The sequence below is a fragment of the Ceratotherium simum genome, chromosome 11 (assembly GCF_057802395.1).
Source record: "Ceratotherium simum simum isolate JZ-2026a chromosome 11, ASM5780239v1, whole genome shotgun sequence".
NCBI classification, from domain to species: domain Eukaryota; kingdom Metazoa; phylum Chordata; class Mammalia; order Perissodactyla; family Rhinocerotidae; genus Ceratotherium; species Ceratotherium simum.
Genome location: NC_141910.1, coordinates 65,235,572 through 65,252,233, shown reverse-complemented (window position 1 = coordinate 65,252,233; position 16,662 = coordinate 65,235,572). Strand labels below are relative to the sequence as shown.

Genomic DNA, 16,662 nt, shown 5'->3' with positions numbered 1-16,662 from the left:
AGGGCTGCCCACTCTCACCACTCCTGTTCAACATAGTACTGGTGGTTTTGGCCAGAGCAATTAGGCAAGAAAAAGGAATAAAAGGAATCCAATAGGTAACAAAGAAGTGAAACTCTCACTATTTGCAGATGACATGATTGTATATATAGAAAACCCTAAAGAGTCTGTTGGAAAACTGTTAGAAACAATCAACAACTACAGCAAAGTTGCAGGGTACAAAATCAATCTACAAAAATCAGTTGCATTTCTATATGCTAATAATGAACTAACAGAAAGAGAGCTCAAAAAGATAATACCATTTACAATTGCATCAAAAAGAATAAAATACCTAGGAATAAATCTTACCAAGGAGGTGAAGGACCTATACAATGAGAACTACAAGACATTATTGAGGGAAATCCACGATGACATAAAGAAATGGAAAGATATCCCATGCACGTGGATTGGAAGAATAAACATAGTTAAAATGTCTATATTACCTAAAGCAATCTACAGATTCAATGCAATCCCAATCAGAATCCCAATGACATTCTTCACAGAAATAGAAAAAAGAATACTAAAATCTATATGGGGCAACAAAAGACCCCGAATAGCTAAAGAAATCCTAAAGAAAAAGAACAAAGCAGGAGGCATCACAATTCCTGACTTCAAAACATACTACAAAGCAATAGTAATCAAAACAGCATGGTACTGGTACAAAAACAGACACACAGATCAATGGAACAGAATTGAAAGCCCAGAAATAAAACCACACATATACGGACAGCTAATTTTCGACAAAGGTGCTAAGAACATGCAATGGAGAAAGGAAAGTCTCTTCAATAAATGGTGTTGGGAAAACTGGACAGCCACATGCAAAAGAATGAAAGTGGACCATGTGATATCGCCATTCACAAAAATTAACTCAAAATGGATCAAAGACCTGAAGGTGAGACCTGAAACTATAAAACTCATAGAAGAAAATATAGGCAACACACTATTTGACATTGGTTTTAAAGGAATCTTTTCGGATGACATGCCTACCCAGAGTAGGAAACTAAAGACAAACTACACAGGTGGGACTTTATCAGATTAAAGAGCTTTTATAAGACAAATGAAACCAGAATCAAGATGAACAAACAACCAACCAGCTGGGAGAGAATATTTGCAAAACATACATCTGACAAGGGGTTGATCTCCATAATATATAAAGAACTCACACAATTGAACAACAAAAAAACAAACAACCCGATCAAAAAATGGGCAGAGGAAATGAACAGACACTTCTCCAAGGAAGATATACAGATGGCCAATAGGCACATGAAAAGATGTTCAACATCACTAATCATCAGGGAAATGCAAATCAAAACAACACTAAGATACCACCTCACGCCCGTTAGAATGGCTATAATCACCAAGACAAAAAACAACAAATGTTGGAGAGGATGTGGAGAAACAGGAACCCTCATACACAGCTGGTGGGAATGCAAATTGGTGCAGCCTCTATGGAAAACGGTATGGAGATTCCTCAAAGAATTAAAAATAGAGATGCCCTATGATCCAGCCATCCCACTACTGGGAATCTATCCAACGCACCTGAAATCAACAATCCAAAGAGGCTTATGCACCCCTATGTTCATTGCAGCATTATTCACCATAGCCAAGAAGTGGAAGCAACCTAAGTGTCCCTCGACTGACGATTGGATTAAGAAAATGTGGTATATATATACAATGGAATACTACTCAGCCATAAAAAAAGACAAAATCGTCCCATTTGCAACAACATGGATGGGCCTGGAGCATATTATGTTAAGTGAAATAAGCCAGAAAGAGAAAGACAAACACTGTATGATCTCACTCATATGTGGAATATAAACCAACACATGGACAGAGAAAACTGGACTGTGGTTACCCGGGCAGTGGGGGTGGGGGGTGGGCACAAGGGGTGAAGGGAGTCATATATGTGGTGATGGACAAACAAAAATGTACAACCCAAAATTTCACAATGTTAGAAACCATTAAAATATCAATAAAAAAATATATATATATATATATATATAAACTGCAGAAAATAAAGCTAAAAAACATTTTAGTAGAATGAGGGGCTAAATAGAAATAGAGTTAAGAAACAAATAAAACAGAAAAATTTATAAAGATGACATGTTTACTAGATTCGTGTCGTATTTACTTTATCTATATGCAGCAAATTGCTAAAATATGGATAATAAATTTTATAATTGTATGTCACAAACTAGATATTACCTATAAAACTAAAATATTTTAGTTAAATGTGAATATAATTTTATTGCTACTATAATGTAATTCAAAAATGAGACGAGCTCTGAATTTTACTTTGCTGTTGTTGTTTTGACATATCCACTTTTTTTCCATTATTGAGGATAAGTTCAATAAAGACCATGCAAAGTGGAAGTCAAAATTTTTACTATCAGGCCATTTATATTTGGCCTAAAATCACAAAGAATTAGTCAATATTATACACACATCCAGATTATTTAAATGTATACATTTTCTTGTTAAAGAACTATTAAATTTTTGAAGATGGAGAGACTGTTTCCTTGAATATTACCTTCCTATTACAGTGACTTGCAAATAAAAGGATCTTAATATTATTAATAAAGAAACAAATACCATCACATGGTTCATTACTGTGGAAATTCAACAGAGTGCACTGTCATAATTTCTCATTTGTTCTTTTTTTGTTGGTTTCTTTCAAGTAGTTGAAGACAGTGGCAAAAAATTTTAAAAAAATTAAGTATATCTTCATATATTGTAAAGACTGATGTGCAAATTCTTTGTGTGATCAGTATCTAGTATGTGTCAAGCAATGATGTCATGTAGACATCTCATACTGAAAGGCGTTTGTGTTAAATATTAAGCAAATATTATTAAAAATAAAAGTGGAGATTTTCTGCATAGTGAAATTTCTATATCACAGGAGATTATATAAAATGAGACTATATCATCAAATTATTGAAAAGTCTGAGAGGGGCCGGCCCTGTGGCATAGCGGTTGAGTGCGCACGCTCTGCTGCTGGCGACCCGGGTTCAGATCCCGGGCATGCACTGACGCACCGCTTGTGAGGCCATGCTGTGGCAATGTCCCATATAAAGTGGAGGAGGATGGGCACAGATGTTAGCCTAGGGCCAGTCTTCCTCAGCAAAAACAGGAGGATTGGCATGGATGTTGGCTGAGGGCTGATCTTCCTCACAAAAAAAAAAAAAAAAAAAAAACGCTGAGAGTTAAGGTGATAAAGAATCCCAAGTAATAACTTACATCAATTAAGAAACTGGTAACATTTGCATTCTGTGTGGTATCAAAATTATCTATAAAGAAAAATGAGAAGACTTTCAATAATAGTAATTTTCCCAATTCCAAAGTAAACTATGGAATTTATACTTTAAAGGAATATATTGAATTATGTTTGGAAAATCTAAAAAACTTTTTTGTGAAAAATATAGATCTGAAAGAAATTAGTTTGAGATATTTGCATTGAAGATATGGTAGAAGAAATACTATTTTACCAAAATTTAGTGGCTACTACCAACTTTAAAATTGTGTCCTAAATTTTTTTCAAGTAAATGGCCTGAATTAGAGGAAAAGAATAATTGAATGATTCTTCCATAATTCTGGAATCCTAGTCATATTTCCAGTGGGGAAAAATTCTGTCTGTAGGACATATGGTATCATTTTATAAAAGGGAATTGCCGCTTAATGCTTCATAAAATATCTATTTATATGTGAAAATAAAGGAACACAATAGAGCTTTATCCTTTATGTTTTCTGGGATAGGAAAATATGCTAAAATATGTAAGTTTAACTCTCCCATTGATAGCATGTGATCAATCATATATATAAAAAATGTTCACAGATAATGTTTCTTTCTAAAATTCCACTACATTGATTTCTTCTTCTCAATGTTTATTTTTATTTTTTAATTTGAAATTTTAAACACAAATTGTATCTTTGTTTTTAAAAAGAGACATCTCAGTAAGATTAAGAAAGTCTAGTATGGTTAGGTAGAAACTGAATGTCCCTGGCTTTAGGTGCCATCATGATATTTTGGAACTAGCAGTGAACTATGAACCAAGAGCTCAGTGGGTTACTCCAAGATGCTCATTACTTCGTCTGTCACTTTATTTCATTGCATAACTCCCTGAGCTGCTGTTTTTCTTCAGCAGCAGCAGAAGAATGCACTACACAGATTGATCTCCAGAATTTGTTTCAGCTCTAATAATCTATGACTCTGCTTTGAAAATAACTTTTTCCCATCCAGTTATGTACGTTAAATTATGCAGAGAAAGATTATTAGCACGGATTTAGGTTTGTTTGAATGTACCGTATTTATGGTAATTAATATTGTGGGTGAGAAGTTTACAAATAACATAGTAATACAAAAGTAATTATACATTAACTTTAAAATTATGAAACTGCTCAAAAATTTTCTGAGCGAACACATTTTTTAGATTTTTATAATATTATATAATGACTTATTTTTGGAGAACGGTTCAAGAGGGTGACATAGGAAAATCCTGAACTCACCTCTTCCCGGGGACACACTACATACAGCTACATGTGGAACAATTCCTCTTAAGAAAACCTAAAAGGGGCTGGCCCTGTGGTGGCGTAGTGGTTAAGTTCACCGCCCCGTGTAGGTGCCTGGGGTTCGGGGGTTCGGATCCTGTGTGCAGACCTACACACCACTCATCAAGCCATGCTGTGGCAGCGTCCCACATACAAAAAATAGAGGAAAATTGGTACAGATTTTAGCTCAGGGACAAACCTCCTCATCAAAAAGTAAAAAAAGAAAACCACATAAAGCCTGGCTGAGTGATGACTACATATTGGGCAAATGAGAGGAAAACCACATGGAGGTGGGTAGGAAAGACTGGGATACAATCTCGCCGCAAACCCTACCCCCAGTGCTGTGACCCACAATCCGAGGGGCTCAAAACCCAGAGCTTCTCCATGAGGAGTTATGGGTTCAAACTCCACATTAGCTACCTCAACTTTTAAGATCTGCACCTGAGAGACAAGCCTCTCAAACGTTTAATTCTGAAAACCAGTGAGGCTCTATGGCCCAAGACCCACGAGACTGTATTGATCTGAAAACCAGCTCTTAAAGGGCTCTTCACCAGGAGCGCCCAGCTCAGAGGCAGCGTGGCGCCCGGATTTAGAGTGAAAGAGGCTCACCTGCTTATATTAAAGCGTCAGCCTGAGGGGCAGGCATCTAATTTAACACACACACCTAGGAGTGCTGGCACACTCCAGGATGGAGGCTGGCAGGCGCCACACCATCTCTGCTCTCCCTTTGCCAGGCTCCAGTGAACAGTGTCTCCCAGAAAGTGGCTTTTATAGGTGTCTGGTGTCCTGATTTTTGCAGTGGCCACACAGGGGACACTTCATCGCATGGCTTTGGGGGCCAGGAGAGCTTGCGTTCCTGGTCCCATGGGACTGTAACAATCTGAGTCACCCAGAAAGGAGCTTGTTCCCTTGTCTGGTGTGCTGATTTTTCTGGCTACTGCCATGGGACACCTCTACAGTGCCTCTCTGTGGGGCTTAAGCTCATGGGTCCCACAGGACTGTAACCAATGGAGAAAGAGTTCTTAAACAGCAGCCACCCCCAGAGCACAGCAAGAGGCAACAGACCCAGGAGCTCAGTCATTCTGTGAAGGAGGCCTGTCAGCTAATTGTCATGATTGCGGCCTGAGGGGAAGCCTTCTAAGTAAACACTCCTCTAGGGGCTCATCATGATCCTTTCCAGAGACCTCAGAGGATGCTATCTTCGAGCTCTCCCTCTGCCACACTCCTGAATGCTAGTGCCCCCTGAAGGGGAGATTTACATGACTCTGGTGCCCAGCTTTTTCCATCTAGTTCCCCAGTTTTTGTGGCTGCTGCCCAGAGGACACCACTTGATTGCCTGGCTCTGTGGCCAGGGGGGCTTGCATTCGTGGTTGCCACAAGACTGTAGCAATCGGAGACAGTTCTCAGCAGGCTCTCACCCCCAGGGCACTGAACGGATAGCAGACTGGGGCACACCCCTCCTCTTTCTGTGAAGAAGGCCTCTCCACTTGTCCTGAAGCTTCAGCCTGAGGGGCAGGCTTCAGGTCTGGCATGCATCTAGTGGCCTACCAGTGGCCTACAGGGCCGCTCTCAAGGAAGAATCAATAAATGATTCTGTACAACTATGTGATTCTATTGTCTTGAGCCTTAAAGATTATGTACTTTGTAAGCAGGGACTGGGATTTATTCACTTTGTATCCCTAGCAAGTAATACTATCGCTGAAACGTAAGAGTCCTTCAATGTTTGTTGAAAGTTATTAAATGAATTAAACCTTGGTGCTTGACATAGAACGGAAGCAATTGTAGTTTAGCTAGTGCAACATAAAATATTCACAGATTAGATTTTATGTAAATAAATCTATAAATCATTTGTAAATATTGCTGAAGCACATACTCTCTGTCTCAGAATTTTTTTTTTACTACCTTTTAAAAGAGCACAGTATTTTTTGCATAAAATATTGTTAAATCTTTCATGACGATGAGTTAGAAAGAAGGCATTTCCACAGAGGCATTTCCACCTCCTGGGAAAGCGGGTAGATAATGTCTATCTGTAGGAGATTATGGAAACATGACTCCCAGTAACCTCCTATTCCTCTGATCATATCTACGTTCTGCATTCCTCTCGCCTCTGTAGTTTTAAAGATGTGAATTGAGTTTACATTGCTTAGACTATAATTGCTCATCCCTGTCATAATTGCTTTATTAGTTTAGCTATACCATTGGGAAGATTATTTCCCATTGTGGTTATACAAATTTGTTTTACGAGCCTATATAACTAGAATTTAAATTATGCTGCTGTGGGTAAAAATAATAACAAGTACTTTTTCATGGATTCCTTCAGAGATCAGCTAAAATGATGAATCAGTGTGCTCAAGGAAATAAGAAAAAATTTGTCCTTCAGAATTTTTTTTTTGGTGAGGAAGATTGGCCCTGAGCTCACATCTGTGCCAGTCTTCCTCTATTTTGTATGTGGGACACCGCCACAGCATGGCTTGATGAGCAGTGTGAAGGTCCGAGCCTGGGATCCGAACCAGTGAAACCCAGGCCCCAAAAGCAGAGTGCTCAAACTTAGCCACTACGCCACCAGGCCAGCCCCTGTCCTTCAGAATTTTTTGTATGAAATCTTCAAATGCTTCAAAGGTTTACCTCTTTATATGAGATAAAGACAGAAAGAAAATTCACAAGAGCACCTTATTTTAAGTACTGTTAATGCAGCCATTGTACTGGAGGCCTCCAGATGGAGGGAATAATAGTATCCAAGCAATATAAACAGGACAATTCACAGTACTTTTATTCCATAGCAACAAATCTTTTTGGTTGTAAGTAGGATGTATTAAACAATTGAATGCCAAAATTTAGATGAGATGTACATTCACGGGAGAGAATAAAATAGATTTGGCAAGATTATTTTCGTACTGATGAAAACTAACAGAAAAACAAGCAAAACCACAAAGATGAGCAAAACTTGAATTAAAGCTCTGGACTTCCTCAACTCAATTTCCTACCACTTCAGACGTTGTTTTTAATTAAATAGTTGATTCCATTTAAAGATAGGCAAAATCAGAGAGAAGTCAGAAAACGCATTCTGAAAAACTGTGGATGGGGTGGACAGGGGGCAGGAGAGGAGAGATTGGTAATAGTGGTGATGAGCAAAGGAACATAATCAGTAGGTTAATGAAGAGCATGTATTCCAAAAGGAAATAACTTGGGAAACAAAAGAAAAATTTACACAAATCCCCCCTCATGCTTGTAAAGAAATAAAAGATATTACCATACCAATTTAAACTTGAAGAAAAAAGAGGTAAGGTTTAAAAGAAGAAGTTATAAGATAATTGAAGAATAGTAAATTTAAGATAACAAAAATAGAATATTATAACCATCAAAATGAAATTCACATGAGAAAGCCACAAAGAGTACAATACATGCAATCGGAAACAGTCCTGACACGAGGTATAGTACCAAATTAAAAAGCAAATAAAAACCCCAAATGTAAAAAATATTCATTTTCTGTTGCTGTACAACAAATTACCACAAACGTAGTGGCTTAAAACAACACCAAAAAAAATCACTATTTCTTTGAGTCGCGAGTCCAGGCGTGCATTAACTGGGTCCTCTGCTCAGGATCTCACCAGGTTGCAATCGAAGTTCAGGCAGAGCTGTGGTTCTCTTCAGTTGTTGGCAGAATTCAGTTCCTTACAGCTGTAACACAGAGCTGCCTGTTTTCTGGCTGACTAGTGGCCAGAGCTCTCAGCTCTTAAAGGCTGTCCTCTCACAACCTGGCTGTTTACTTATTCAAAGCTAGCAGGAGAATCTCTCTCAGTCAGCTAGTAGGAGTCCTATATAACTTAGTGTAATTATGGATGTAACTATCCCATATTCACAGGTCCTGCCCACCACCAGGAGAGGGATTAATTAGGGCATGCATACTGGGGAGTGGGAATCTTGGAGGTCATTTGAGAATTCTGCCTACCCGCAAACTACAAAATGGAGAGGGAAAACAAATCAAGAAAGGAAATATGTACTATAAATTTGATGTTTCTGAGGAAAATAGCAGAACAAATAAAATAAAGATTTCTAACTCTAAGATGGCAAAGAACTTTGGACCTCCTTCTCCCCTCGAAAACCACAGGAAGCACAAGAAGTCACAGCAAAAAGTAGCTGAAGACTCAATCTCCACTTTATAAGTGAAGAAACCTGATGAGAAAAATCTTAATTAATTTAGCCAATCAGAGGATAATCAATCTCAAATATCCTCAGATACCAGCAAGAAACAAGTAAGAAAGCCCTGCAGAACCAACAAAGCTTGGGAATGAGGCCCTAGCACTACTGTAGTTAGTGGTGTTGCTGTGCAAGTCCACCTAAGGAGCAAAAATGTCTTCTGTTTCCCACTCACATCTCAAGAAGTCAAGTGCCTATACTTTGCAGAACCAGAGCATAGGGTTAGATATTTGTTCTCTGGAGGAAGTTAATAAGGGAAGTACCAGGTTTGGGGGCACAATTCACGAAGCACGGGAGTAAGGTGTTAGGCTGCAAAACAGAAAAGTTACTCTGTGTAATGACGTTAATTGTAATCCACCCTCATAACTTCCATATGCTGGTGGTCAATATTATATCTCCACGCTAAAGCTGAAATGCCAAAATACTAACATTTATGGTTATCAAATTTTAAAGCCATCTGGTAACTTCTCCAGCCAAAGAGAAATTCACCAGCAGACATAAAACCTCCCACATAGACTACCTCCAATAAGCATTGTGGTTCCCCTCTCTTAAATATGAATAGACAAACAACATTTGACAATAACATTAATAATTATAAATAAATTTATAAGAAAAGACGTAATATAAAGAACAGAAGAAATTTCAAAAAATTATATGCATTTATCTTGAGAGAGAAAAATCTCTGGCGTCTATACAGCTCAAAGGTAGAAGAATCTATGTAAAATAAAACAAGAGTTTTTGAAAATTAAGAAATACAATTGCTTAAGTAAACATTCAGTAAGAAGAGTTGGAAGTCTAGCATATTCTTAGAAGAAACAGCCAAAATTGATGCCTCTGGGCTGGAGAACTCTCCACAGGAACACTGAATGCCAAAAGGCAATGAGGCAATGACTACAAAATTCTGACAGAGAGAAATACGACCTCAGAATTCTGAAACCAGTCATGTGTTCTTGCAAATGTAATGGAATAAAACACCCACGAGCTTTACTTTAAAATCTTACTGAATAAGAAGAGCTAGTCAACCTAGACAGAAATTAAAATAAGGGATCAAAGAATATGAAGATTTAGTAAAATGAATGATGCTGGTAACAAACTCTATAAATATGGAAATAAAATTAAAATAGAAAAAAATTTGTGTAAACTATAGGTAAAGGGAGAATGACTTTTTAAAGCATTGGCAATGCAAACTTTGTCACATAACGAAAAATATCCTACGGAATAGAGGTAAAAATATAATGTCTTCTATTAAATAAGAATTTCAAGAGACTATTTAAAGTCAAGTCGCAGAAAAAGCAATCACAAACTCTTACCTTACTTTATCTTCTTATGTTTTGTTGTTGTTGTTATTGTTGCTGTTTTTAACTTAGAACTCTGTTTTAGGACTAAAATCTCTTGTGATGGAATTTTTAAGTAAAGTTTACTTATCCTATAATTTTACTTCTGCTTCATTTTATTCCATTAAATATTAAATATTCTGAAAATAAAAATAATGTGGTATGGTATAGAATCCCATTTGTGTAAAATCATTTGTATCAGTTTGTCATTCTATTTATTTATATATCTATTTATAAGTGTGTCTAAATAGAGAAATATTTGGAATGGCATTCGCCAAGGAATAAAAATGTTTCTATTTTGGCTCTATTTCTGAGTAATAGGATTTTGGTAATGTTGGAGAAGATCATCGAGAGGACATGACTGCTGGTTGACCTGCAAGATGGACCCAGGCAATTAAAGGCTCCTTACCTCCTCCCCTGTCCTTGGAATGTATGTTCCACCTACTATTCCCATAGTAGCAGCCTCTTCAACGAAGTACCTTGAGAGAGTAAGGTGTTGTTGAGACCATCTGGACTGTATGTGACTGAACCCCATTAAGGCCTCCATATAAACTTTTAAGATTTTTGCAAGTGGGTCCAGAGATCTACTCATCTCACGGCCCTCCAAGACAAGCCTCGTATGTAAGTCCCTTTGCTTATTAAACCTTCCACCTACCAATCTAGAGTGGTCCGCCTCTTTTTTAAGTCTCTCCCTGCCTTTTGTATACAGGGGCCAGTTTCAGATTTCATCTGGGAAGCTCCTGAGGTTGTGAATCAACAATTGATGAGCCAGCCAGGAGACCAAAGAAATGGGTCTTGGGAAGCAGGCATTTATTGGGGAAATCCTGGATTGGCTATCGAGCTCTATGTGGGCAGGGGTGGCCTATATGTTAGATGCTCGTGGACCACTGCCTAAGTATGGTGACCCCCCCAAAACACTGGCTGGTTTAATGTGTTTGTATAAGCAATTGCACACAGCATGCTGCAGCAAAGAAAGGAAACGAATGGCTGCTGCAGTGGGCTGGCCATTGACGCCCAAGTAGAGGCTGAAGCTTGAGTTAGAAAGTTGGAAGAAGAGCTGAGGTTAGAGAAGGACGTGTGGTTGTCTACTGCTCTGCTAGCTTCAGGGCTAGCAGACAAGGTGGGAGAGCAGGATAGTAAGTTGGAGATCTTAGTATGCTGTTTTACAATGCTAGGAGGGTGCAAGCTACTGATGTTGAAGGTCCAAATGCTTATGACAAAGCCTGATGAGCATGCTAAGAGGTGGGATCCCTGGGGAAGTGGAGAGAGTGAAGGGGAGAATGTAGTGATGATTGACAGTGAAACAAGTAAAGCGCCCCATACTGTCCAACCTCTAACACAAAGGAAAATTTTAAATAGTAATGGCCCTAAACTTCTGATAATAGAAAAATATAACTCAAAACTCCTAGGAGAAAACTTACATTCTTTCTCTGTCCCTTGAAGATGTAAATCTTACCATGTCTGAAATGTATAAGCACCGGGAGATAACTAAACCACTGCTCACAATTTAAAAAGGGAAAAAGCAACTTTTTAAAATACTGCAATAGAAGCTCCTTTGCCCAGAATCTAGTCCACAGCCTCCATAAGATTACACATCTAGGGCAAATACAGAGGAGAGAAGTCAAGAGGGCGGCGTAGGCAGACTCTGAACTCACCTCCTCCCACGGACACAGCCAATGTACAACTACTGTAGAAAAATTACCCCTGAGACAGAACTGAAAACTGGATAAGAGGAACTCCTGCAACAAACGACAATTCTGATTGAGGTGGAAGAGGCAGAGACTCCCTTCTGGAGAGAAAAACGCCGCCTTCACAAGCCGCCAGCTTCACGGCCGCCGGGAGCAGCTCACAGGTACGCAGCCTCCCTGGAGGCGCGGGACCCTGAGCCGGGGAGCACCCCCACTGTGGGCATTTTGTGGACCCAGCACAATCGAGACGAGTGGCATAATATCTGACTTTGCCTGCTACTAAAACATTGGGGAGTACCCCCAGAAAAGCCGGTTTACAAAGAAATTAAAACCGGCTCTTAAAGGGCCCGCACGCAAACACACCCGTTTCAGAAAGCAACGTAAAATCACCAGAAAGAAAGATGCACAGCCCTTTGGGGAAAAGAGACTCACCTGATAGGCCCTGAGTGCATCTTGGTGAGAGGTGAGACCTCTCCAGGGACTGGGACATTGGCAGCGGCCATTGTTGTGGCCTGGTGTGGGCGTGCTGACACAGACGCCATTGGAGTTCTCCCTGAGGCCTGCTAGCCCAGGGTCTGCCCCACCCACTAGAGCACCGATTTAATCCAGCTCAGCCAGGGCAGGCAGCCCACCCTAGAGACTGGCCCCACCCAACAACAAGCCCTCAGGCAACTTGTGGGCCTGCAGAGATTGGTGAGTGGATTCTCTGCAGCCTGGCAACTGAGCCGACTTCAGTGGGGCAGGGCGTGCACAAGGAGCGGGTGGAGAGTGTGGGGCGGTGGCGGAGTGTGTGGGGCTCCCGCCGTGGAGAGACTGGGTCCACTTCAGGAGGTCGGGGTGCGCACATGGGGCAGGACTGTGTTGACTGTGTGTGTGGACCTGTGGGCGGCAGGGCTTGTCAGCTGCAGAAGACTTGTGCTTCTCAAAGACGCACATAGGGGGTTTGCCCCACCTTCCAAAGCCTGAAACAATTGGGTGCTCCCATGCCTGAGGCCAGCCCCGCTCAGCTGCAATCCTCAGAGAGCTGACAAAAGACCTAAAGACTGGAGGCTTATAGCAATTGTAAGGCCCTGAGACTAATAACCTGCCACACTGGGGGCCTACTCACTTACAAGAAATACAGTAACAGGAATGTGCTGTTAGAACTTACAACCAACTGTCCTGGGGCACCCCACACTGGATAAGGAGACTGAAGGGCCCACAACAACTACAAGCAGCTGAGCATTGCAACAGCTGGCCAGGAGCATAACTCAGCTTCCCTGGGCACCTACAGGGAGAGCAAACACGTCACAACAGAAGGACACACATAGTCCACATAGGGGTCACTCCTGGAACATTCAGAACTGAGGGAAGCACACTACCAGGCCTCCTAAGGCATCACTTATATAAGGTCACCTATCCAAGAGCAGGAGACGTAGCTGACCTACCTAATACGTAGACACAAGCACAGGGAAAGAGGCAAAATGAGGAGGCAAAGGAATACATTCCAAGTAAGGGAACAGGACAAAACCCCAGAAAAAGAACTAAGTGAAACAGAAATGAGAAACCTACCCGACAGAGAGTTCAAACAAAGAGTGTTAAGGATGCTCACTGGTCTTGGGAGAAGAATGGATGAACTCAGTGAGAATGTCAACAAGAAATGGAAGATATATAAAAGAACCAATCAGAAATGAAGAGTACAATACTGGAAATGAAAAATTCACTAGAGGGACTCAAAAGCAGAGTAAAGGGCAAATACAAATGTTAAAAGTTTTCTCCACAAATAGTAAAAAGCTTTAGCCATTTGAGTGAGTAACCTTTACTTGTTCCATCTGCCAGAAACACAAATTGAATTCAACTGTTATTTATAAACTAGTGAGTTTTGTATTGTTATATTTGATTCATGGCTGAAATTTTGGAATATAGGGTCTCTGTGTCTGTACGTTAATGCATGTCTATGGGATGTATGTTATATATATGTAATGTTTATCTATCTCCAGATGATACTGTTAAAACTAACTTGTAAAAGAGCTCTATTTAATTGGCTTATCTGTACTTTAGTATGAAGTCTACTCGCTCAGTGCAAGGGATCACTTCTTGCTGAATGCTCTCCCTTACCCCGTGTTACGGTCCTTCACCCCCATCTTGTGTTGCATTTTGCCTTCTCTCATTGCAGCCTGTACTTCACTTGACCACTGCCTGTGTCAAAATGTACAACAGCTTTTTCATGTCTCTCTCCTCAATTAGATTTTGAGGTCCCAGAGAAAACGGATCTCATCTATTAACTTCTATGACCCTATACATAGCAGTGCCATCAATAACGGCTTAAATGAATTAATTAACAACATAGCTTGTCCTCCACTCTTCCTTCCTTGGTCTTAACCAGGGTTGATGACTACTTCTTCTGTAAGAATTTCTGCACATAGTCTTTGCTGCATATTCTACTGTGTGTTTTTTTTTTTTTACTTGAACACTTTATTTTATTTTTATTACAGTAACATTGGTTTATAACATTGTATAAGTTTCTATGGTGTTTTAATTTAAAATTCTTTTCCTCTTTTTGTATGTGAGCTGCCACCAGTGCATGGCCACTGACAGACGAGTGGTGTAGGTCTGCACCCAGGAACCAAACCCGGGCCACTGAAGCGGAGTGCACGGAACTTAAACACTAGGCCACTGGAGCTGGCCCTAATTTAAATTTTTTTAGGGACCCTTTAGAAATGTACAAAACATTCTTAGCTCCAGTGTCAGCAGAAAAACAGGTCATAGGCCACATTTGGATCATGGGCTATAGTTGGTCAACCAAGGGTCTAAATGCCACAGACACCAATGAGCCATTTATAATCTTTGCCTCAGGCATTTTTACCCTTTCAGTAGAGGTTATTCCAGACTATCAAAGACATTATTACTTGGATTTGTAAACATTTAATCTTAATCCCATGTGATAACAACCTTTCCTTCACCTGATTCAGAAGTAGAATCCTTTGAATTTTCGCTTCTGTTGATTGCCATAGCTATACATTTGGCCACCTTGGATAGCATATACAATTCAAAGTAATTCAGTGGTGGATATGGGATTCTATCTGCCACCAGTGAGTGTGATGAGCTACAAAGGTGAGAATCCTGTTACTCCTAAGACTGCTCTTTAAATTCTACTCTTTACAGCTGTCTTGGCTATCACTGATTTTTATGGTTCAAGTTCAAATGCTTACATAGTGTGAAAGGATTTCAATCTAAAGTGGAACTAGAGGCCATGAGATGGAGAATTTCACGCACACACTCTCAGAAGAATGGAACTTAAGAACTGAGAGACTGATTTCCCATAAATGCCTGATCTTACAGAAGGCTGAGACTCATCTCCCGACCAACGAATATCTGCCAACAACCTCTCCCCATCCTCAAGCCAACAAACTCACTGCTTGGATTCTGGCTGGACTTCCGTCTCTTGGCACTCCTTGTCCATAAATACAGCCCACCCCAAACCCTCAATGGACTTGCCTGTAGCTTGCTACAGCATGTGTTTCCCAAATTGCAATTCCTCTGTTATTCCCAAATAAACTCGATTTCTGGTAATTTGACCTTGCCTCCCTTGACCTCTTTAACTAGACTGACAACAGTAAAATGCAAATATTCCAAGGAAGAATTACTATTTTGATCTCAAATTGCTATTTTCATTTTAGTCAGAGATGCGTGAGTAGGTAATACCAACTAAACTGTCTCTTTGGTAGTGAAGAAGACAACTATCATGGTTTATAGTTTTAACATGAAATTGAACTTTGTCAAATTCCAAAAAGGAATTATAAAAATCATAAGATAGCATGATATAGTGGAAGATACTCTGGAAGTGAAAGTGGACCTTACATTTTCTGAAAATATAGAGACCGAATACTGAGATATAGACCTCACATATACTAACTTTACTCTTTGCAAATCTTTATGAAACCATATAATTCCCATTTTACTGACAAAACTGATATCAGAATTTAGGTAACTTCCAGATATCCTTCAGTTAGGTTGGGCAGTTAATATTTGTATCCACAACTTTTGATACAAAGCTTATTCCTCCAGTCAAGGTCTTGGGAAGACAGTTATAAAAGGAGATACACAGAAAGCTTTGACTTTTCATCTTTGGGAGTTTTTTAAAAAAATATCTGGAAGTGTCATGGTCACCTCAACTAATGTGGAGATCTATCAAATAATGGCTTAGGAACTATTTTTTATATCCTATGAAATAATTGGAAATCACTAGATTATGATAACCTGACTGTAACAATATTTTCTTTATTATTCTCAATAAGACTACCTGAGTCCATAAAAACTTGACTTAAAACTGTACGAGTGAAGGCTTTTGTCTGTTTATGCCCCATTACCTCACCTATAAAATGGGACACCCACCAAGTACTTTATAAAATGCCTTTCTACATGGTTTTACCATTTTTCCAATATGTATAATGGCTTAAAATTGGAGTCTAGAGAACCAAGTGTAGAACGTACTTTATCACATTACTTTTTAAAATGATATCTCTTAAGTTCCAGGATGAAAACCTATTTCTGGGAATTCCTGGATCCAGCTTGCTGGTCACTATTGTCATACTATTTTTCTCTGGGTGGCAAACTCCTGAAGGTTCCCATGAAGACACGTAGTACTGCTATGGTTTGAATGTTTGTGTCCGCCCCAAATTCCTGTTGAAATCCTAATCCCCAAATGTAATGGTACTAGTAGATGAGGACTTTGAGAGGCGATTTGCTCATCAGGGCAGAGCCCTCGTAAATGGGATTTGTGCTCTTAGAAAAGAGATCCCACAGAGCTCCTCAGCACCTTCCTCTATGTGAAAATACAATGAGAAGTCTGCGACTAGGAAGAGGTCCCATACCTGACTGTA

The 16,662-nt window shown here is 39.7% G+C and overlaps 1 protein-coding gene across 2 annotated transcripts in view; it reads right to left on the bottom strand.

The window, feature by feature from the left end:
• The window catches only part of LOC147916025 (uncharacterized), a 48,749-nt gene extending 36,390 nt beyond the window's left edge, over window positions 1–12,359 (bottom strand). For both annotated transcript variants that reach the window (XR_015553594.1, XM_087436431.1), the window contains exon 1: window positions 12,233–12,359. Coding sequence is in view for 1 of the 2 variants with exons in the window: in XM_087436431.1 (XP_087292557.1) it covers window positions 12,233–12,342 (110 nt within the window). In the remaining variant the exon portion in view is untranslated. The remainder of the gene's footprint in view (window positions 1–12,232) is intronic.
• Window positions 12,360–16,662: the final 4,303 nt, after the last annotated feature.